This window comes from Diadema antillarum, unplaced genomic scaffold, assembly GCF_040938485.1.
Source record: "Diadema antillarum isolate AM-2024a unplaced genomic scaffold, OU_Dant_1.0 scf00000071, whole genome shotgun sequence".
NCBI lineage: Eukaryota > Metazoa > Echinodermata > Echinoidea > Diadematoida > Diadematidae > Diadema > Diadema antillarum.
This window is the reverse complement of record NW_027270960.1, coordinates 12,018,879-12,042,679: the sequence shown is the minus strand read 5'-3', so window position 1 is coordinate 12,042,679 and position 23,801 is coordinate 12,018,879. Positions and strand designations below refer to the sequence as shown.

The 23,801-nt window shown below is 36.2% G+C and overlaps 1 protein-coding gene across 1 annotated transcript in view; it reads right to left on the bottom strand.

The window, feature by feature from the left end:
* LOC139716935 (pyroglutamyl-peptidase 1-like) overlaps nt 1-23,476 on the bottom strand; it is a 35,170-nt gene extending 11,694 nt beyond the window's left edge. The window contains exon 1 of the mRNA XM_071628460.1: nt 23,388-23,476. Within this exon, the coding sequence (XP_071484561.1) occupies nt 23,388-23,421 (34 nt within the window). The 5' untranslated portion in view covers nt 23,422-23,476. The remainder of the gene's footprint in view (nt 1-23,387) is intronic.
* Nucleotides 23,477-23,801: the final 325 nt, after the last annotated feature.

The following is a 23,801-nucleotide window of genomic DNA, read 5'->3' as shown; positions in this document are numbered from 1 at the left end:
ACTATACATGTAGGTTGTACATCACCCTTTTCAAATCAAGAAAGCTGTTTATCAATGCAAGAACGAGGATACAAGGTGATAAAGTAGGGTTGTGGTGAAGTGTACAAATCATTTGCTTTCATTTTCCCTAACCACAGAGGAAGTGGTACCATTTGGAAAATGCTTGTCATGTTTGCCTTTTTAATCTCAAATTGTTACACTTGCTATTGTGTTCTTGCTCAAGGACTTTAAAAGACCATGCTAATGAAAGGGAATTATGACTAGCTTAACATTTGTGACTGATTTTCAGCAAGACTTGGGCGATAATAATAAATGTTCATTCTGACAGTCCCTACATGTACACCACCACTTGTACATGTGAGGTGAAGCATCCATTTGTTCAAAACAGTCACTTACTACGTTATCTCTCTTTAATAGTAGTTGTTGTTGTTGTTGTTGTTATCTTTTTTCTGATAGAGTACCATAATGTATATTCCATTAGTGTTTGGTAATGGATGAAGCCTTTGGATGAAGGGTCCCCTTGGGTATTGGTAATTCCTACACTGCTGTAGATGTACATGTAGATGTGTAGAATATTCTTTACGTGTTGTGCATGTGCCAACAGTAGCCATTTTGCATTTAATTTTCCTATGGTTGTATAATGTAGGACCTACACATGTGTAGTTCATGTTGGTGATGTACATTTGTACAGTGTAACAGCACCATGAGCATCATTTTGACAGACTTCAGCACTTTATAAGAGGGCATTATTATCATTATCTATTGTTATTTTACTTTTAATAAAAAGTACTTCTTTCTCTCTTCAGCCATAAATAGGCAATATCTAACTCTGTTTGTTTGGCTCAAAATAACCCCGTTTCTTTCCAAACCACTGACGAGGAAAGCCGATGCAACAAAGGCACCATATTGAAACCAAAGTGTTTGCAATTGACTTGAATTCGTCACCCTCTCTTGAACATCCATTGTGACTGATAGTGGGGTGGCTTAGTGACAAATATACTGATAATCGTGACACGCCGGACAAAAGTGTCATTTTTTCCTCAGACATTTGTATATATATGAGGATCAAAATTAGGGGGTGCTCCAAGAAATCCGCTAACAGAAAAAATGAGAAAATGCCCTTAATTTGTACATAACAATAATGTCTGAATTCAAAGACTACACACAGGGCATTCGCCAGGTTTCTGTACAATGCAATGCAATGTACATGGTTGCTAGTCTTAAAATTCAGACCCATAATACGACATATTATGTGCATGTTTACAGTAATACACCATTTTTACTGGTTTTCCTATGGTAACAGGTGGTTAGTCTGTGCTGCGGACCTGAGGGAGGTGTGTTGGAATAGTCCAGTTTTCTTAAGCACCTGTTCATTGAATAATTTCATATAATTTCTGGTAAAGGATTTTTTTAGTACTGTCTACCTCCTGTAGAGAAATGGCAAAGAGTGACATGTGACTCTGGCTCAGATACTTTAAATCTTGGGCAATGACTGAGCCAGGTGTAGGACTATGTCACAGTTCATTTTTTCTCTCAGAACTACTAGTTTACCAGTAGAAGAGCTGCATATTCCATTGAGAACTTAAGGTTTTGGGTATTGCCTTACATATTTCCTAACAAATTTAACCCGTTTCCTCCAAAATTGTGTGAATTCCATAGGTTTAGCGCAGGGATTACCTGGTTCCCGTAAGCAATTTTTATAGTCCGCACCTCCCCTCTTTATATGTTTCTTATTTCTTATGGGGGTATTCAAATGTTTAAAAAGGTTAAAAGTCTGTTTTCATAGATGAAGTTGAATTTAGACAATTTGAATATTTTTAAAAATATATTGATATTTGTAATTTCACTCATAAAGACTTAAAGCGGTTTGAATATTTTTGGTCTGATAGCTATGTATAGACATGTTATTAAAAAGTAAAAGCAATGTTTGATTGGTTCACATTATCCAAAGAGGGTGGGATGTAGTTGGCTGGTGAACAAAGTCTATGGGGAAGTTTAAAAAGTTGATAGAAATGAAACAAAATCGGCATAGAGCAGAATCTAAATCACAATATAATATGACAAAATTCCCGACCCAAAGGCGGTTGATTCTATGATGCTTTATGTCAAAATACATTCCACCCAAAATACATGTGATTGATAGGAGGAATGTACATTAAAAACAATATAGTTCAACTAACCCCATTAGTCCAGCAGCATAATGAAATGATTGTTAAGTTTTATCGCCTTGTCAATTGAAGATGATGTTACATAATGACAATTATCAAAGTCAGCTAGATCTACTAGTCTATCACGAAACCAAAAAGAAGGGGTGGGGTGGGGTGGGGAGAGAAGAATGAAGTAAGTTATTAGTATCTGTAGTTTTGGTTTTCAGTATATTCATTTTAATTTCCTTAATTTCCGTTTTGTGTACTAGTAATCTGCCAGGAACAAACACAAGAAAAACTTAAAGGTCCTATATATATACACTTTTGGGAGAGTGACTTGAAAAAAATGTTCAGGATATCACATTTTATGCATAATATGTGTAGGTCTGGGGGCATTTCATGAAGCATTTTGTCCGACAAGTTGTCGGACAAATTTGCTCTCTGCCAATCAGATGCAAGGATTTCTATAGTTTGAAACAGTTTGTCAGAAAAATATCTGACCAAACTGCTTCATGAAATGCCCCCCTGTTGTATCACAAGACATCCTACCATATATACAGTTTTTACAATCAAAGCAAACATATAAAGAGATATCAGTATTTTTCTCATTAAAGCATAAATGCGGACGGTTTAGTCTGGAAACATGTTATCATAGAAATATTGTTCACATTTTGTGTTATTAACAATACTTAACATTGATTATACAGATTCATTTTTTACAGAGGTTCTTTCTATCCGTAACTCACACTTAAGAATAATTTTCAAGCACTAATTTTGGGTTTTTGCCTTTAATTATCCACAAAAAGGAGGACTCAATGCATAAATGGTGTATGCTTTATTTTTGGAAAATGTTGAGGAGATCAGGAAAATAATATATATAAATGTAGATTTTGGACCTGAAGGAGCAGTTGAAGCATTTTTAAGAAACAATGCCTTGTGGCATCGTTCTTATCATCAAAAATTAATAATGACAAACTCAAATGAAAATTGGAGGGGGGAAGAAAAGATGAAAATAATGACATGAGACAGCTTGGTAAAGATTAAACGCTAAAATAGACAATGCAGCCTCTTTTCTCAGTTCATACTTATCCAGAGTGTGTGCTTTCTTTCCAGTACCGGTATTATTATTTAGATAGGTTAGGGGAATCCCTTTGGATTGTGTGATACATCATTTTAAAGCTTACAGTCTGCTCTTTCAGAATCTGTCCTTAAAGGACAAGTCCACCTTCATGCGCATGTGGATTCAGTGAATACAACAATATTAGTAGGACACATCACAGAAAGCTTGGAAAAAATTGTACAATCCGTTCAAAAGTTATGATCTTTTAAGGTATCTGCACAGTCGCGGCTGGATGAAAAGACTACCACAGTGTATGATGTCACATGTGCACATTCTAAGGAAAATGAAATGAGAATTTCACAAAACCATACTTTTTGAATAAAGTTCACATAGTTTCTTTGACTTGCTACTGACGTATGTCAAGGGTAATATTATTCCCCCTGCCTTCTGAAAGAGAAGTCGAGTATCCTTTTGTAAGCGAAAATAATTTATGTTGAATTTTCTTTATTCATTCTTTATATCGTTGTACACATGTGACATTACAAGGTATAGTAGTCTTCTCATCCAGCCTCGACTGCATGAGCAGAAACTTCAAAAATTCATAACTTTAGAACAGATTGTCCAATTTTCCTCAAACTCTCACTGATGTGTTCTACTATTGTTGCTGCATTCACTCAACCCACATGCTATATAGGTGACAAATCTTTGTCTGGCGACTTTTTTGTTGATCAATTATACCAACCCTGATGGAAATCTCTTCAAATTCATAAGTTCTGAAGTCTCCTTTAAGTTTAACCAAAATCTATATATGTAGTTGCCATGGCAACATACCACTTAACACTAATGAAAAGTATTTCAAACCTCTATACATCCCGTTGGTCAGTTGTACCTATTCAAATGGAATCTCTTCCAAACTGGAAAATAGCCTCCTGTAACTAACTTCAATTAAAAACCCTAGTTTTGGGTTGCCATGGCAACGCACAAATCAACAATTATATTTGACCCCTGGTTTATACTCTTGGTACCTTCTATACAACGTTCATATCAAATTTTGTGAAAATTGAATCTTCCTACGTGGAGAAATAAACAAAAACATGATTTTTAGAAAAAGTTCATTGACCTTTGACCTTTGACCTTTGGAAAATTCACCCCAAATTCAATCAAAATATTTTGCTTGTTCTCAATATTCTTCCTGCCAAGTTTTATCCAGATTGGATATTCCTGACCTCAGAAATAGCCAACAAACCTATTTCACAAATAAAGGTCATTGACCTTTGACCTCTGACCTCCTTCCCAGCATCAATTTTCTTGGAGCACCCTATTTTTTGAGAAGGTACATCATGAAGTACCTTTGGTGAAAAAATCATGCTTTTGTCCGCCGTGTCACGATAATTTCACTAAGCCACCCCACTATGAGAGACAGGCTGGCAATACACTATTCACCTCTCTGGTTCACAGTCATCAAAGCATTGCATTGCATGACAGATTTCTAACTCAAGTAAAAAAAGTGACTTGCTCATTTTCAGCATCACATCACCCATTCAAGTCTAGCCTTTGTGCTGACTGTTTTGGCATTCATGAACTCTTCTCATTAACACTGCCAGGCAATTTTAGCAGCATTCGGAAATGCCCACACACAAGCGTAGTGCCTGTACTTTACTAATGCCAAAAATATTGACTACTTTTATGAAGCCTTCAAAAAGTATGCATTTCTCTGCTGCTAATTATTTATTTTCTGTACAACTGTATGTGTGTTGGGGGGGGGGGGGGGGGGGGCAAACTTGAAACTTTTTGGAGGCATGCCTATCATTGAATCAACCCGTCTCCAAAAATGCATGACGATTGGGGACAAGTTTATTTCAAATGCTCATAGGCCACGGTAATTTGGTTCACACAAAAATAAGAAAATAATGAACCTTTTAATATCAATTCAGAGAAAATTGTGATATAATCAATCATACATGTATCATCCTAAATAAAGAGGTGTTTATATCTTTTTTAATGCCAGTATCACTCTACAATGTAACATAAGAAAACTATTAGAGTTAGACAAAATTGATGAAGTAAATGCCTTCTGCTGTATCTTGATTATATCTTCTATATACATGATTGCATTAGTTTTCATGAAACTCATTTTCATATCACAAAATACCCTTGAAAAAAAAATCTGAATTAATCAATGATTCTTGCATACCTTTTGCTGGTTCCGTAAGTTTAATCTACAGTGTTGTGTTTTACTACACAGGGCTCCACACTAATTTTATTAATTGATGGTCCTTTTGGGCCACTCAAATCTTTACATCTTAAATTTTGCCGACCCAACAAAGAAATGTACAATTGTAGTTGTCCGAAATAAACAAATATCCATTTTGATTATTACAACATAAGTGCCCAATCAGGCCATAAAAAGATAGCCTTTATGGAAATTTGGTGGTCCGAACCAAAGTTTTAGTGACCCTGGGCAACCTGGTGTATGTCGAACCCTGTACAGACATTGTACATGAAGTACAAAGATGTGAAGAAGGAAACATCAAATTTGATACGAGTTCCACAATCCTCAGTTTTAATTTGATTTTATATTAATGTGTGAATGCATACCTGTGTCTTTGTGTACATTTGTTAAGTGCTGTGCAGAATGATGCATATTTTGAACAAATAGAGTGTAGAAGGGTCCTACAGTTGTATTTGTACATGCTATCATTAAATGACACTACAAATGTACAGTAGATTAAATACCATACAATGCATTGTATTTGCATATGGCCTTTTTTACGATCAGTGGTGTAACTTTTGTACTCGGAGGGTCAAAATTTCAAACAAAATATTTTTTCATTATTCTGTTTGATTCCTGTTTGAAAGTATTCAAATTTTTAAAAAATTACATTTCAGACCTTAAAGCTGAAGGGTTATTGGTGTAATTTAAGGAAAACCCTGGCACCTGAGGTAAATTTAAGCAAAATTTTGCTTTCATGAATTGCACCATATTGACAAAACTCTGTAGTCAAACTTCACCATGCAAAGTTTATATGGTTAACAACAATATATAGTTTGTGAATCAAAACTATTTGGGGGTTGAATATAAAGTGAATTTTTAAAAAAATACATCAGATTTATAAATTTTTGCTAAAAATACCAATTGACATGCAATTTTTAAGATTTTAACTATTTATTGGAGGGCAGGCCAGGTCAAACTCTTACTATAACAAGTCTTTAAGAAGGGCTACCTTCCTATGTAGGTTAAATAAAATTCCAATCATTTCTTTAAAACTTGGATTTTTCACACATGGATGTTTCGGAGGTGACAGTTAACATATTAGAATGTTTCGGAGGTGACATTAATATTAACACTCACTTTTTTTTTAGAATAAGTGACAATAACACAAAAACTTCTTCTTTTTATCAATGTTTTTAATAATTATAACTCGAGAACAAGAAATTAACTCCTGTTTCAAGCAGATAAACCACACAGAACAAGTGTTTTGTTACACTTCATTAATTAGCATGGGTACCGGTAGTGTGCCTTCCATTTGGGCGAAGGATGTAAGCTAAATATTGTAATCTGAAGAAACATGGCATTTCATTTTCTACCTTAACTTGAGATGAGGGTGTGAGATCATTTTAGTAATGTTTCTTTGCTCTCTGAACATTTTATTCCACAACACCAGGGAAGAATCACTTCGTTTCGGAGGTGACATTCAATGTTAACATTGTGTTAGAATATTAATTTACAGTAAGAATATGATGGACATAAGCTAGATATTGTAACCTGAAGAAACATGGCATTCCATGTTCTACCTTAAATTGAAATGAGGGTGTAAGATCATTTCAGTAATGTTTCTTTACTCTCAGAATATTCTATTCCACAACACCAGGGAAGAATAACTTTGTTTCGGAGGTGACATGATGTATTCATATACTATGTCCCCCAAAAAAAATTTACAATTAGACTTTTGCATTGATAGCACCCAATATGATTAAATCAACTAAATTCTACTTTGGGGTCTTAAATTATAACATCTTAGCTCTATTTTGCAGAAAGCCCCAGTCAATTTGGTTAAGTGATCTCAAAGAAATGTGGATTGTTATAAAGGATGTCAGGAGTCTGATTCTTCCAAGTTCAGCACTTGGATGCTCTTGGAACTGCATATTAATGTGTAAGCACAATATACAGAACTTGGAGGGAAGGGAATCCTCACATGCTCTACAAAAATCCTCAATTCTCTTTGACCTCTGAAGCAAAGTGAATGGGGTTTTCTGTAAGGCGTGGGCAATGAGTTATAGTTTCAATCCCTTACATTGTATTTTAGATTGATTCACTATCTTTAAAGTTATCGTTGCGGAGGGTACCACTGTAATTTTTTGGCGGGGACATATGGTATGAATACCAAAGGCAAAAATTCTTATTTGACTTGTGTACGTTTTTGTTTGCTGGTAGTTTTATAAATACATTAATTCAAGGATGTTCATGAATTCTTCATCATCCTTGATAGCCACCATACCAATGTTATGATACTGGTGAAAGGTGTTTGGTTCATCTGGGATAAATTTTCTATACACCAGATTCATTTAAACTGTTGACATTACTAAAATATATTTTACATTTTTTGAATTGATTGAAAATTACCTGCAAATCATGCATATTTAACAGTCACTTTTGAGAGTAAAAAGTATATGATAAGAAAAAACATTTTATTGTTTTTGAGGTGACACAACACAGAGACAACCCAACTTCTCAGGTGTTAAATATTTAGTGAACATTCATGTCTTTCCTCATAGCTTTAATTTTCAAATATAAGCTCTTTCTTTCAGTTTTTACTTGTTATTTTGTTTGGTTATTCTCTTTCATGATAATGGAAACCAGCTCATATTTTGTTTGAGATTGTAATTCATACTAATCTTTAACAGGTTTTTACAGTTTGGTTAAGACAACAGTTTGTGTTTCCCAGCTGAAGAGAGCAGCATAATGCTTTTCTGTGAACTTGAGGGGAAAATTTGTTTTTGTTCAGTAATTTTCCCCATCAACTTCACAGAAGGTCCCGGACACAAACTGGTCTCAAATAAACCTATAAGGGACCGAAACTGGAAAAGGACAAGTTCACCTCAATAGACATAAGGGTTGAGTAAATATAGCAATATTAGTAAAACACATCAGTGAGAGTTTGAGGAAAGTAAGGCAATCCGTTCCAGAGTTATGGATTTTTGAAGTATCTGCTCAGTCAAAGCTGAATGAGAAGACTTCTATAGCTTGTGATGTCACATGTGCACAAGGATATAGAGAAAGTATCAAGAAAATTCAACATTCTGTATTTTCATTTTTCTTGCACAACAAAAGAACACATGACTTCTCTCTTTTGGAAGGCAGGGTGAATAATATTGCCCTAAAATACATCAGAAGCAAGTTCAAGAAATATGCACTTTTTTCAAAAAGTAAAGTTTTGTGAAATTCACTTATATTTTCCTTATATCATTGTATGCATGTGACATCATACACTGTCGTAGTCGTCTCATCCAGCAGTGATTGCGCAGATACTTAAAAACCCATAACCTTTGAATGGATTGTCCAATTTCCCCCAAACTTTCAATATGTTTTACTGTTGAACATTTGCATTCACTCAATCCACATGTATATGAAAGTGGACTTGTCCTTTAAGAAACTATTTTCTTTTCCTTGAAATTCCAGTACTTAAAGCCAAATTCTAAGATAAAACATAATAACAAAACAAGGTAAACACCTCATCAAAAGTACTGAAATAGAACTACAAATTTTGTTTTTTTTAATCTTTCCCTTTCCAGTCCTGGGGACTTGTTCCTCTGTTCACTTTAGTTGTCACATAACTTCAATAATCTTAAAAAATACAATGTCATAAACAGTTGGTTCAACTTGGAAAATGTAATTATTATTGTCATATTAAAAAAAAAAATCACACAATTTTGTTTATGATTACCACATTGTACATGGAAAAACAACAATTCAAGAACAAGTTGTGCACCAGCTATAGGCATGTGGCCTTTTTGTGGAGTTTGATGATTTGATGATTTTTTTTTTTTTTTACATTCTTTTTTTTAAAGATTGTGGACTAGGGCATGCATGAACTGCCACATGTATTACTTTGGTATCAAGGGAATTCTGGTGAGCTATGTATACAAAAGTCACTTCTGTTGTGATAATTTTGTAGTATATTAAATGTATTAGAAAATGTTAATAGATAGTGAAAAGGAACTGAAGTCTTGCCTTTCACTATCACATAACAATATGGTGTTAACAAACAATGTCACCTCCGAAACACAAGAAAAAGCAACCTACAAGGAAAGCTGTGATTGGTAAATCTTCACAACTAAATTGCTTGTTGGAAATCAAGCTTCTAAGATGAAAGCATCTATATGTTCACTTAACTAAAGCAGGAGAAATGATCTTGATTACAATATCATATATACAACAGATGGGTGTATTTTGTGCATTCTCATTGTTAAAAAAAGTGAAAAAATGTAAATTTGCCCTAAAACGTACAGTCTAGTAATAAAAAAAAGAGTGAGAGTGTGGTAGTTGATTTCTCCACTTTCAGACTTATGTTACTAAAATAAATGAAACCATTGGAGTACATGATATGGTTTCTCTTCAACAGAAATGAACAAAAAATCTTGTTAACAGTGTTTTGTCACCTCCGAAACAGTAATTTTTAGTTTTTATTGAATCTTTTATTAATCCCTAGAAAATTCTCACTTCCTGTTGCCATATTACTATTGTCATCCAAAAGAGATTCCTGTCAATTGGACAGAATCAAACAAAATTGCTTTGTCTTCGAGAAATTATCAAATATAATATGCCTGTTGTTTCGGAGGTGACAATTGTTTCGGAGGTGACAAGTGTTAACGGAAAATTGTAAATTGCTCCGAAATGAAAACAACAGGATATATTTCTACTACCTTCCTTCAGAGATAATGTGAGGGGATATGTTACATTTTTGCAAATGTAATGTATAACTGATGTCAAGAATAAAAAAATTAAATACATAAATCTGTTGTCTCGGAGGTGACAGAAATGTTAACGGAAAAGTTACATAAATTTATAAACGCTCACCAAAAAATGATAAGTTATTTGAATTAAATAATCTTTGGATCAAAGTTAACTCAGATTGATTACTATTCTGTTTTGATGGAAATTAGCAAAGTTGAATTTCAGAATTGTGAACAAGAGCTAACTCAAAAGAGGGGCTAATTGTTAACGGAAAATGTCACCTCCGAAACATAAAGTTTGGACAATTTCAGTATTTAAAGAAGACAAAGCAGAACCTGGTAAACATAATAGGTCTTAATGTTGGATACCTGTCTATCACAACAGCAACAAAAATAATGAAAAGGAATAAACAATTAAATTTGCTAGCTCTGACAAAAATACTATGTCAGAGTGAGTACACCAAAAGTGTTGGATTTCAAGCATGTAAGTGCCTGCCACATCTGAAAGAAAAAGAGAGGAAAGTTCATTAAGGTACCCAAGGTAGACACTGTGGGTGGTAAGTTTATGAGAAAAAATAATGCATATCTGTCAGTGTATAAGAAAGTTATACACCAATTAGTGTCAATACTGCATTTTACACCACTGATTGTAAAAATGGCCATATCGGTAATGATAAACGCATCATGCAAGATGTGTCCAAGATCTACACTTTGTACCTGTATCTATAAATTCTAGTTTCTACACTAATTACTCTAAATATTTAAAGAGGCATGTCAGCTCTAAAAAAACAAAAACAAAAACAAAACAAAGGCAGGCAAAGAAAACATTCATGAAGTAAATATTAAACACAGCATTTAACCACATTAAAAAACTCCATGCAGCATATCATAATGTTTGAACAATATTATTTGATGACATGTATACTTTTTACTATGTTTTTGATTTTTGTTGATTGGAAATAAACTATGATTGAATTGAATTGAATTGAATTGAATTGAATTGAATTGAATGCAGTCACTTTACTGTATTCCTACATGTACATGTAGTGTGACATAGTAACCTACAAATGTATTATAGCGTAGAAAAGAGTGCAATGATTGAAGGATTGCTACTATCATTTAATAAGAATGTGAACATCTTGAACTTCCTCACACTGATATCGCACCACCGGATGCACTGGATTATAAAATGTATTTCATGTTACGGCTTCAGTTTCATATAATGCATGTTACAAAGAACATCAAGTGGGTTTCTACAGACAGGTACAACTGTACAGTAAGAACACACAGTAAGCAGGCATGCAATCCAAATACTGCTGGAGCTGCCACGGAGGAGGAATATTCTTGCATGTTCCAGTGTGTCTGCCACGCTAAAGCTCCTGATCAAAACGCAAGGCACGTTTCTCCTCTCCCCTCCCTGAGGCAAGAGACTTCTGGAGTAAATCTCCTTAGAATTAAAGGTCACACCTACTTTCATACAAAAGATACCCAAAGGAGCCCTTATACATCAAGAGATGAGTCCTTTAATTGTTTTTGGCACATTATGCAAAATCACCTTGTAGCATGAATACCAAATGGTCTCATAATCCATCTACATGTCTCTTTTCATAATATATAAACCTTGTTATTTGCCCCCCCCCCCCCCCCCGAGAAAAAAAGAGAGAGAAGGAAAATGACATTTGGTTGTATTCCACTTTAATATGAGTGTACATCATGACTCATCATTCAAGGGATAGAAACAGAACTTAGCAAAATATACATGAAAGTGGATTTAAACTGATACATTTTCATGCTAAAGCAATTTGTGTTCCTGGAAAAAATAGTATTTTTAATGACAAAATAACATCTGAAATCAAAGTTCCTTGACTCACAGGGATTTTTTACTGTGATAATGAGAGACCGGAATCCAGGACATCTACTAAAAAACTGTGATTGAGTTTTTAAAAAACAGGAATGTGCTTTGATTGTGACAGAGTCTAAACATGATCTTTTTGGGAATAAAATGAACACAAACAAACACACACAAATACAGTCAAACCTGTCGGTAGCGTCCATCCAAGGGGGATGCCCCCCCCCCCCACACACACACACACACGCAATTAAAGAAAAAAAAAATGGCCCTTAAGTTATACACAGGTACTATACAAGACAAGGTCTTTAATATGGCTTTTCTCTCAGCTGGGGATTTGTCTACAAGTAGCATAAACTGTATACAGCAGGTGGTCACTATGGACGGGTGGCCTCTTTGACAGGTTTGACTGTACTAATTGTCCTAGTGCCAAATCAACAGTGCAGAGCATTTTCATAGGTCCACAATGTAATGATGGGGTGGGGGGGGGGGGGTAACTGCCTACCATTTGCACGTGAAACAAAACCCAGCATTAGTGAGCTTTCAAATCGTTCTAAAATGTGAGTAAAGGCTAGAAACAACCAATGATGTTGTGAAAATTTGAATCACTATAATCGTAATTGTTAATACAAAATGTGGATCATTATTGGAAAAATAAAAGTGTTTTCAGACTAAACCCTTGTACAGTATTTAAGTATTCAAATTCTAAGCTTCATTGCAAAAATTTTATGGTAGGGTGATTTGTAATACAACTGACCTACACTTTGTACACATATGCATCAAAAGTGATATCTTGAACATTTTTAAAAATCACTGCTCCCAAAGGTAAACAGGACCTTTAACCAGTTCATCATCACCACTTGGCAAATGTTTACATACAATCTCTCAGTAGCGGTTTTGAGATAGCACCCATCAGGTGGTCAATATGTACCCCATACACTTAGCAAAAAGGGGGTTCTGAAGCCTCCTATAGCAGCCTCAAGCAGCCTTTCAGCTCAGTATAAACAGACAAAATTCAGAAAAGGAGATCCAATCCTGAAACACATAATACACTACATTGTAACAGGTGGTTTAAGAGCCTGCTTTAGCAGCCTCGAAGAGCCTAAGCTGCAGTTTAAATGCTAGGGTGTTCCGGAAGCTGCTTTTTTGCTGACCTAGACGTTATCACCTAAGGTCATCGCCAGCTGTACATAAACAAATCAGCCATAGTAACCAACCTCCGCTGATAAACGCCGCACAACTTAGGCACACTTTCGCGCTCAATCACGTTTGCGGTTTTGTACGAAATTCAAAAGCACGTGCCATGTATCAGAGGGAAACTTGGTTACCATGAGAACGGAGCCGGTCGGGCCTGCTTGGGTGAAACCAGCCCGAGCAGTATATAACAGACAAAAAAACGCTTTTTCGAGAATGCTCTCAAACCTCCTCAAGGAGATTCTAAAACCCACCCACAGTATCAAATTAAAAAAAAGGGGGAAGTAATGGAGGAGAAAAGAAGACAATATCAGGAGGGGGTAAGTGCCCAAGGCAGGTCCACCACCACCATCACAACCACACACTCTTAAAGGGAAGGTAAACCCAAAGAGCAATGTGGATTGAGTGAAAGCAACAACATTAGCAAAGCACATCAGTGAAAGTTTGAGGAAAATCGGACAATCGATGCAAAAGTTATGAATTTTTAAAGTTTTGGTGTTTGAACCGCTGGATGAGGAGACTACTAGAGGTTATGACGTATGAGTGGACAGCAATATAAAGAAAATATAAAGGAAAATCAACAAAAATTCACTTTTCTAGCATCATGAAAAGGCACTTGCCTAACCGCTATCAGAAAGCAGGGGGAATAATTGCTACCCTTAACATATATGTCAGCATCAAGTTGATGGAATTTGTGGTTTTCATGAAAAATGAATTTTTGTGAAAATTTCTTTATACAGCCTTTATATTGTTGTCCTCTCATATGTCATAACCTCTAGTAGTCTCCTCATCCAGCAGTTCCAACACCAAAACTTTAAAAATTCATAACTTTTGCATCGATTGTCCGATTTTCTTCAAACTTTCACTGATGTGTTCTACTAATGTTGCTGCTTTCATTCAATCCACATTGCTCTTTGGGTTTACCTTCCCTTTAAGATACTCTGGCAATTCCCTATCATACCACAGGTCTAATCTGTAGTGTGTGAAGAATCTGCTGTAAGCTTCTCGAGGAAATTTGCTCCATAAATGTTGCCATGGCAACCAGCCACGTCCCTGTTACTGAAGCCATAGACATGTCGTCAGAGCAAATACGTCTTTGAGAAGTGCATGGACCAACTGTCTCCTACTTTAATGGGAATGCTCAGTTCTCATTATGTGAATGAGAGTGTTGAGTATTTCTTTGTCTCACATCATGGCTCATTTCTCCAGACAAGGAATGGGAAATTCATCATGGATGAGAACTACTCTGGAGAGAAAAATTGAGAGAGAGAGTGAGCGAGAAGAAGTGTTCGTGCAAAGTGCATCACGCTTGTTTAATATGTCATTTTATGTTTGTTGTCATATTTTTTTCATCAGTTAATATCACTGTCTGACACATATAAATATTGAGCAATTACAAAACTCAGTGACTGTTCGTGAACAGTTTCAAAATTTATCATCTGTTTATTTCAACAAGTTTGTTTCTACTTCACATCATCCCATGTGTAGAGATTAATGTGTATAAAACACTACATTCAATCACTATAATAAAGACCCCCATTCCCTAAAAAACAAAATAAAACAGAAAGAAGTTATCAAAGTCCTAAAATATCACACCCTGTAGAAGTTATACAATATAAAATGTAACTTATTCAAGATCTGTAAAGCTTCACATGCCCATGTTAAGTGTTTATAAAATGGGCTTTAGAATCTCTGCAATCTGATCGGTCAATTATCATGCATTAATTTGAATTTTTTTCCTTTACTGATCCACACTGAGCCATGCGTCTAATAGTGACAATCTGAATGCATGGCCATGCGTTCGGAAAAAAATCGAACCAGGGCTCAAGCCTTGTATAGTGTCGTACAATGTAAGTATATCGGACACATGATGGCGAAAATAGTTTAATTTCATGAATTTACAGGCCCATTGTGAACAAATGATGCACAGGCCATGAACCATTGAGAATAGGATGCTCTACTTGCACAATGTAGTTTACCAGTAACTTTGTTAAAACCCACTCGCTGCACTCATGGGTTTAAACAGTTCCAAATAAACTTGCTCATTCAACTTTCACCTATCCACTCTGTCCTGAGCATCATTTGTACAATAAAGAGCAGAATTTTCACAACTTCTTACACTTCCTTTATCACAGCAGTTCTTTGAATACATTGTACATGTTTGTACCATGAAAGTGATAATTTGTACATTTTCTATTGCAATGAGTCATTATGTGCTTGAATGCCTCCGAGAAAAAAGAAAAGAGTACTTAAAATAAAAGTGAAATAAACTTGAAACATGAGTGTAAATACTAGATACAAATCACACTGCATCAATACCGTACTCTTACTTTTGACAGTGTACAAACTACTAGTACCATATCACACACTGTAGATGCACACTGTTATACTACCATATATTATAATCTACAGGTAGATGTACGACTGTACAGTTGTAGTACTACCACACTACAAGCATGTTTGCATTCACTGCATTCATGGTTCATGACTTTTACAAAAAATATCTCTCAGAATACATTTCAGACTAAAGCTACAGCTTGTAGGACTGATATGTTCACACATTGTTGTATTTAATAATATACATGTAACTTAGAAGAGGGGATTTGCCAAGTTGGTCACAAAAAGTCATATTGCTGTCCCTGACAAATTGCTAATATCATTGGCAAGAATGCTAATACATTGCCTGATTCATATTAACAGCTCTTGGCAAAATCATAATTGTTTGTTCCTAGGCGAGGTCAGTTATACCATATTGAGAGTTCTCTGATAGTTCAAAATCAGAAGGAGTGAATTTGAAAGAAATGAAAACAATGACAATTCTACAATTTCTCACTGGTATGCTTTGAAATCAATCAACATCAATTAGGGCATTGACATCAATTACAGTGTACTGTTGTATTGGAACGCAAGCTCTTTTGTTCCATATGACTGGTCTTGCGTAGCAAAATATATAACTGGTGTACAGTACTAGTAGATTGTAATATCAATCTCAGAAAATATGGAAGGATACCGGTCTTGCGTAGCAAAATATATACTGGTGTACAGTAGATTGTAATATATTCTCAGAAAATATGGGAGGCTATACATGTACATTGTACACACATTCATATGCTGGGTATATGTCAATTAAAGGGACGCAGTCCTCACAAAATTTAAAAGAATATGTTGTTGTTGGTACCTCCAATGAACTACTTTCATCAAAAACAAACTTTCAAATCACCAAATAAGCTCGTACATTTCGGTTAAAAAAGTGTGACTCTGCAAATGAGCAAGTCTTGGCGGAGAGTCATACGTCATCGATGCACAACTCTTTCCAGTGGTGTTCTGCTCGTCATCCCTAGTTATTTATAAATACATGTTTACTATTTATTTTTATATTAATTGTATATATAAATAAGCTTGAAATATTTTGTTTGAAATAATAAAACCACATATTGTCACATTTTATGAAAAAATCAGATATGATCATTTTGAACACTTAAATTGGTTTTCTGAGGCACGGCTGTCAACTTGAGAGTAGGGCATCAATGACGTTGCACCTTTTGGCAGGCTCTTACACGATCGCTTGCAGGAATTATTTTTTTAAAATCGCGTACGGTGACAATTTTTGATGTCCACGCGTATAAATTGGTGAAAGGTTATATTTCTTACTCTTCTTAATTATCAGTACAGTGAAAATCTCAGGACTGCTTCCCTTTAACTTTGTGCATTATGCCACATACAATGTACCGTTATACATGTACATTTTAATACGATACAAATCGTAAGTATAACAGTGCATTGGCAAACAGCACATTGCTACAAGATTAGAAGTGGAAAGTCACTGTAATTGATGTATAGAATGAAAACAAAATTACAATGTATAATAAAACACGTCTGTATTTAAATGCTTTACTGTACAATATTATGCATGCATACTTGAGTGCAGAGTGGCAAAAGCATCCAAGGGCACACAGCTTGATTGTGAAATACTTTGTATGTGTTTACACAATGTAGCTTTCAAAAGTATTTGTATGTATTGCATGCTTCCTTTATAGTATTCTGCAAGCTTTAAATAAGAGTTCAAAAGTTTCAGTTGATTCATAATGAAATCTCTTCACTCTTGAAAAGGATCACACAAGCCAGCAATCTTGTGTCTCAACAAAGAGTGCTGCAAATCCACTTTCGATGCTCGACAGCAATCTAGACTGTACATCATACATCATCATGACAGAGATTCATTATTGTTGTCACTCAAACTGTCCAGTCATTAGGAACCATCAATGCACAGCAGTCTTTACAATTTGTCTGCAAAATGACTTGTAATTTGACTACCAGTAAAATGTTCGACAACAGGTTGTATTTTCATAGCAAACATTAGACTCCCATCACAATGATAAAGCTGGCTAAGATTGAGAGGTTGTATAATCAATCACCACACCATTACTCCCACGTTTTGTGTTTAAAATGAGTTCTTGGTATACTGGATATCTCACTATAGCATCAACAGTGAATATCTCTTCAATCTGTCTTCACGCCAGAGGCTAATTTTGTCTTAAACTGACATGGTAACAGTTGGAGTGGTAAGATGAACAACCAAAACCAGGCATCTGCAGTGGATTGTGTCTGTGAATGTGGAAGCTAACCAATAAAGAGAAAATTTCCTATCAGAGGAAACAGGCAAGAAGAAAAAACAGCTATTATTGTCAACAAATCAGGCAAAGTTTGGGTAAACTTCGAGAACGGTTTAACTCAAGAAAGTTCAAAACTTTGCCTGTCTATGCTTTTATTTCCACCCTTTACAAGATGGCTGGATAGCCCATATTCACCTGCACTACTATTGATCTTCCATGGGGTCCAGTTGTACAGAATACAATGGGGTCTGACCACTTCACTGGGTTTACACTGTTGACGCACCCAATTTTTCTAATAAACAAATGAGGAGGGGTTGATCTCATCTGTGCATACACGTAGGTTGTGACTCTTTCGTATACTGTACCTCCAGTAATGTCCTGTCTGAGGGGCAGAGTGTTTATCGTGCAAGACCACCAAGGGTTCAAAACAGAAAAACATGCACTGAACTACATATCCTATCTACTCAGCTGTGGCTCTGGGTGGGTCTGTGGTCACTATAAAGAGGCCTAAATCCATAGCGGGATGCAAAATTGATGGCCACTGGTCACATTACACAGGTGACTGCAATGCACAGGATATCTAACATTAATTTTCTCTCGGGGGAACTTTTTCACTGGCCGTACACATGTATAATTGTACTTGTAAGCAGGTGGCAACTACAGATAGATAGCTACCGGAGATAGGTGGCCACTTTAAGGCAGGTTTGACTGTAAATTTACTAAATCTCCAAAAAAAAAAAAAAAAACCCTGACATGAATTAGCAAAGTTTGGGAGCAAATCATCGAATTTAATCTTCTAAAATGTGCAGCCAAGCATGTGGTGGACATTCGTGGACAATGTGACACCAGTACTATGCCAGAAGGCCAAGATGATTACTATGCCAATGGTCATTACAAGGACCCACACAAATGGTCATTAGGACTTTACCCTTACATACAGTAGGTACAAAAAACGATGACAACGACCTACAAGTAATATCGTAATGTGTTTGGCCTCAATAACAGTAATCAGCTAATGGTTTGTAATTTACTGCAAACATGCTCTCGGTACTTTTATACCTACAAACCCCTTGTTCAGACGCAAGTTTATACCAGGGAGGTGGGCACTCCCTGTTTATACCAAAACTCGTATACCAGAAACGACGTATAAAGAATCATTGTACAGCCGACAGACCGTTCAGACGCTATTTTCGACCATTCATGAGAAACGTCATATAGATGTGCAGTTTCTCACTGCGCATGTTGTTATGGTCATGAGTGACAGGTACAAGGTCACCTTTCGTGCTCTCTCCCAGTTATACCGTTCTATGGTCGCCATACGTTCAGACGCACAATGGACACGATGGAATGCTGATTCATTATCGAGTTCTAGTTTGAAACGATGCTCTGACAGTCATTTTGCTATGTGTATGTCGTTTCGTTAGCATTCAGACGTATTTATTCATTGTATAGCTACATGTACGTATACCATTTTGGTATAGCTATACCGTTCTAGTATAAACTTTTTGCGTCTGAACGCCCTGAAAGAAACAAGTGTATGGGTACACCGGTATCATGCAACGTCAGCAAACTATCATCTTACACTGACCCTTCTTCTATTCTATATAAAGTTTCATAAATTTGTACAGGTATGGTAGAGCTACAGCTGTACAAACTGTAATATGGATAACATTTTCTTGAATAACAAATGGTTAGCTTCAATAGTAATTTTTATCTAAATTTGTTCTAAATTTGCAAGCTGTGAGAGAGTTATTCATGGTGTGTGATGATACAAATTTAATAAAATTGAAGTGACATGAATGAAGTGGTGAATAAATGACACTTGAAGGTATTAATATGGCTTTAAACTTTAAAAAAAAAAATACATTGGTGTATGGGGATGTGTTCTTGGATTTTTGTCCCTCATTCACTGTGTTTGAGGAATGTGTTAATATAGAAACCATTAAATGTTATCATTATCATTGCAAACATTGAAAATTCAATGCATCTGTTTGACAAATTAGCTCCTCATTGACGTAAACATGCTATTAACATCTAATGAAGAACAATTAGTCAATCATTTGCAATAAAAAAACAACTCATTAATCAAGAATCATTAATCACTGATTATCTTCAAATGTACTGTGCTGTACAAAATGAGATCTAATTGCTCAATGATAACCATGCATTAAAGAGCTATAAAGACATCAACAGCAATGTGGAGATACACTTAATGATTAAATTACATAAAAAATTATTTTGCAGTCTTGTGTGAAAGGTTCTTAGTGTCTAATTGTCATTTGATATAAAATAGAATGATTTCAGGAACTGTTGACATCAGGATAGGTTTAAGGGTTCATTCTGATGATCACAGATATTGATATTAGGAAACTTGCCACTGTCTGCTGAGAAATAACATTCGATATCCAGACACAATTACAGCATTATGTGTAAGAGCACAGAATTACAGGATAACATCCTCTAAAAACAACCTTAAAGACATGTACTACTACTGGGTAACAACATGGTTGCTTTGGGGTACAAGCCAAGTAATTTTGCAGTTGTCTATCTCTGCTCAGTGAGCTGTGCAATTACATTAAAACCGATGAAGCAGCTCAAGCACATTGTACACTGTATACCCACAATGTTTTGAAATTGACGGTCATTTTTTTTTAACTCCGTAAAAGTTATTAAAAAATCATCTTGATTGCTGTGTTTAAAAAAAAAAAAAAAAAAAAAAATTGGTGATTGGATCCAATAAACCTGTCTCATCAAAATGAAACCATTTTGGTAAATTTAATTTTTAATATACGTCTATTTGTATCCTTTGATATTCAGGTCTCCTGAAACTTCAAGAACAATGAAATAAACATCTTCCTTTTGAAATAGATACAGTGTAATCTGAGTGAAGATTTGCTCTCTCGATATAGATATGCAATTCTCAAACCTTACTGTACAACTGCAGTAAGTTTGATCCCCCTCCCCCCCCCCCCCCCCCCCCCCCCCCCCGATGTGCATACAAGAAAGAAACATGCTTCTTGATTGATTATAAAAGGTGTGGTGTTGTAAATTGTGCAATCCTCAGTTCAAATTTGTTTTTGAAAGAAAGACTTACTTTAGGTCTAAAGTAATTTGTTCACAATGCATAGCCTAGGTTGGGTTCTACACCTTCCAACTTGTAGAGGTGCCCTGCACAGAGCAGCATTTTAGATGCAATCTGGGATAGCTCATGAGACAAACTTGCCTCAGTTTTGGCTGCATATATGCACTCAGGTCACGATCTGTCTTAATCCAGGGGTATTTTTGGTTGAAGATTTCTTAGCTGTCCAGCATGTGACCAGCACACTGAAGCCTTGCAGTAGTGAACCATGACTGTATTGACCGCAAATCAGTAAAATTTTACAACTCTTAAAGTTGAATTAATATATAAGCAAGTAAAAAGGAGAAACAGCGTAAAAGCAGACATCCATTGAAACATTTAAAGGAACTGCGATGCCTGCGAGACAATCGGAAGCGACAATGGCACCGAGGAATCCCACAGTGCATATGTGACAGCCTGACAGGGCTCTTTAGTGTGTGCAAAAGTTCTGCGCATTGGCGATACTAGCCTGACCAGACCGCTGTGCAAAGCACAGCAGTCTGACATGTACTAGTGTTTAAACGTTGTAAACGACCGTCGCTTTTGACGGCAAGACCACAAAAAATGTCTTTTACTTTGTTTGATTTTAACAGTAATACCACCCACCTATATCGTATTTTGCTGATGGTTGAGTTGAATTTGGTGTTTTGTTGGTGTCCAAACCTTACTGTTGAATTTTTCGGAGTAGATTGTGCGATGATTCACAAAATCAACGAACTACCACGAACGCTCAACCCGAGGTACACTGGTAGCATTTTACGTACGCCCGTGCGTTTCGTGTGTTACGTAAAGCTTGTCGTCTTCTACGTACATGTATTTCCGCGCGTGCTGCACTCATGATTTGACCTTTACATGGGTCACTTCCGCTCCGACTCGCTATGTTGTACTTGTAGTATAGGAGAGTGATTGCCATTCAATAACACGCAGAAGATGAGGAGTGAAGCAATACGGATGCTTACAGACCTGATTTTAAGGACGGATTTCAGTGGGTTTTTGACGTAATTAAAAAAAACACGCATAGAGAATGATTATCATAGATTACCAGGATTCCTTATATTTTAGTTTTCCACGATTAATAAAGATATTCATGAAGGAAACGTACACCCACCGCTGAAAAATAACGTCTGTGAAGGAGTAGACGTGCAGCCGCTGTCGCGAAGCGACAGCGGCTGCGTGTAGTTATGGCGATACCAAGTATAAATATCGCAAGTTTAATTGTGTAGACAGGAGGCAGGAAAATCCGTCTGGAGGAGGGTTTTTTTTTATTATTTGATATTATTATTAATTTTTGTAGGTTGTCTTGGCCTATAGGAGGGGATTCTGTGAAGCAAGACATAGTTTCCGCTGAACATATCCCCGACGACAAGATACAGATGTCAGACCAATCTTCCAGAATCCAACATCCAAGTTCCAGTCACGCAATATTGTGTATTTTGTTTTGGTAATGAATACATTGTCATTATTTACATTTAGCCTACCACCTAGAAATTGGAATCTGGATTTAAAGGGAAGATAAACCCCAAGAACAATGTGGATTGAGTGAAAGCAGCAACATTAGTAGAACACATCAGTGAAAGTTTGAAGAAAATCGGACAATCGATGCAAAAGTTATGAAGTTTTAAAGTTTTGGTGTTGGAACCGCTGGATGAGGAGACTACTAGAGGTTATGACGTATGAGTGGACAACAATACCGAGAAAATATAAAGAAAATACTACAAAAATCCATTTTTCATGAAAATTACAAATTCCATCAACTTGATATTGACATATGTTAAGGGTAGCAATTATTCCCCCTGCTTTCTGAAAGCGGTTGGTCCACTGCTCTTTCATAATTCTAGAAAAGTGAATTTTTGTTGAATTTCCTTTATATTTTCTTTGTATTGTTGTCCACTCATATGTCATATCCTCTAGTAGTCTCCTCATCCAGCGGTTCCAACACCAAAACTTTAAAAATTCATAACTTTTACATCGATTGTCCGATTTTCCTCAAACTTTCACTGATGTGTTCTACTAATGTTGCTGCTTTCACTCAATCCACATTGCTCTTTGGGTTTACCTTCCCTTTAATAGAGTTCTGATCTCTCTAAAATTAGCAGTAGTTTTGGATTAACGAGTCCTTTTTCACACAAAATCTCGCTATCCAGGGACACATAAATGAGATGAGGAAACATTATACACCATACCTCCTTTCAAAATGCAAATAATGAACCCCACTCGATCGCGCTCGCCGGCAACTGCCAAGCAATCAGCCGGCTAGCGGCGCAGTGTTACATCACCCAGTTTAGCGTACAGTGTACGCTCTATTGAAGTCGCATAGAGGCGCGAGAACTAACACGAACGAAGGTTGCTATTGAATGGGAAGAAAGGAAATCTATTCGGCTTCTCGACCACCTAGAACCTACGTACGAATGAAAACTCGTTATAGTGTACCACGGAAAAAATATGGACTTACCTGTCACAACAACTGTCTTCTTTTTGTCTCGCATTTTGAAAGAAAGCTGTAACGGCTCTTACGCGAGAAAACGCCTAGCTAGACCAATGCACTTGACACAATCGAATCCGTCACAGCTGGGCTGGTCGTTGCGTTGCGTTGTGTGTGAGCAGGCGTAGGCGCGCGATCGCGAGCAAGCATAGCAGACTGTATCGCTAGCGATAGCGAGGAGGGGAGGGGTGTAGCAAAATGCAACGGACGGGCAACCCACAGCACGTACATACAATACGCACAGCTCAGCACACAGCAGAGGCCCAAATAACAACATGACCTTATTTGACCCTCTGTGCACGTTATCGAGGAGAATTGGGTAGTATGGCATGCCAAAGGAGTATCTGGTGGGCTTTTTAATTTAAATCTGGTATATTCAAGGAG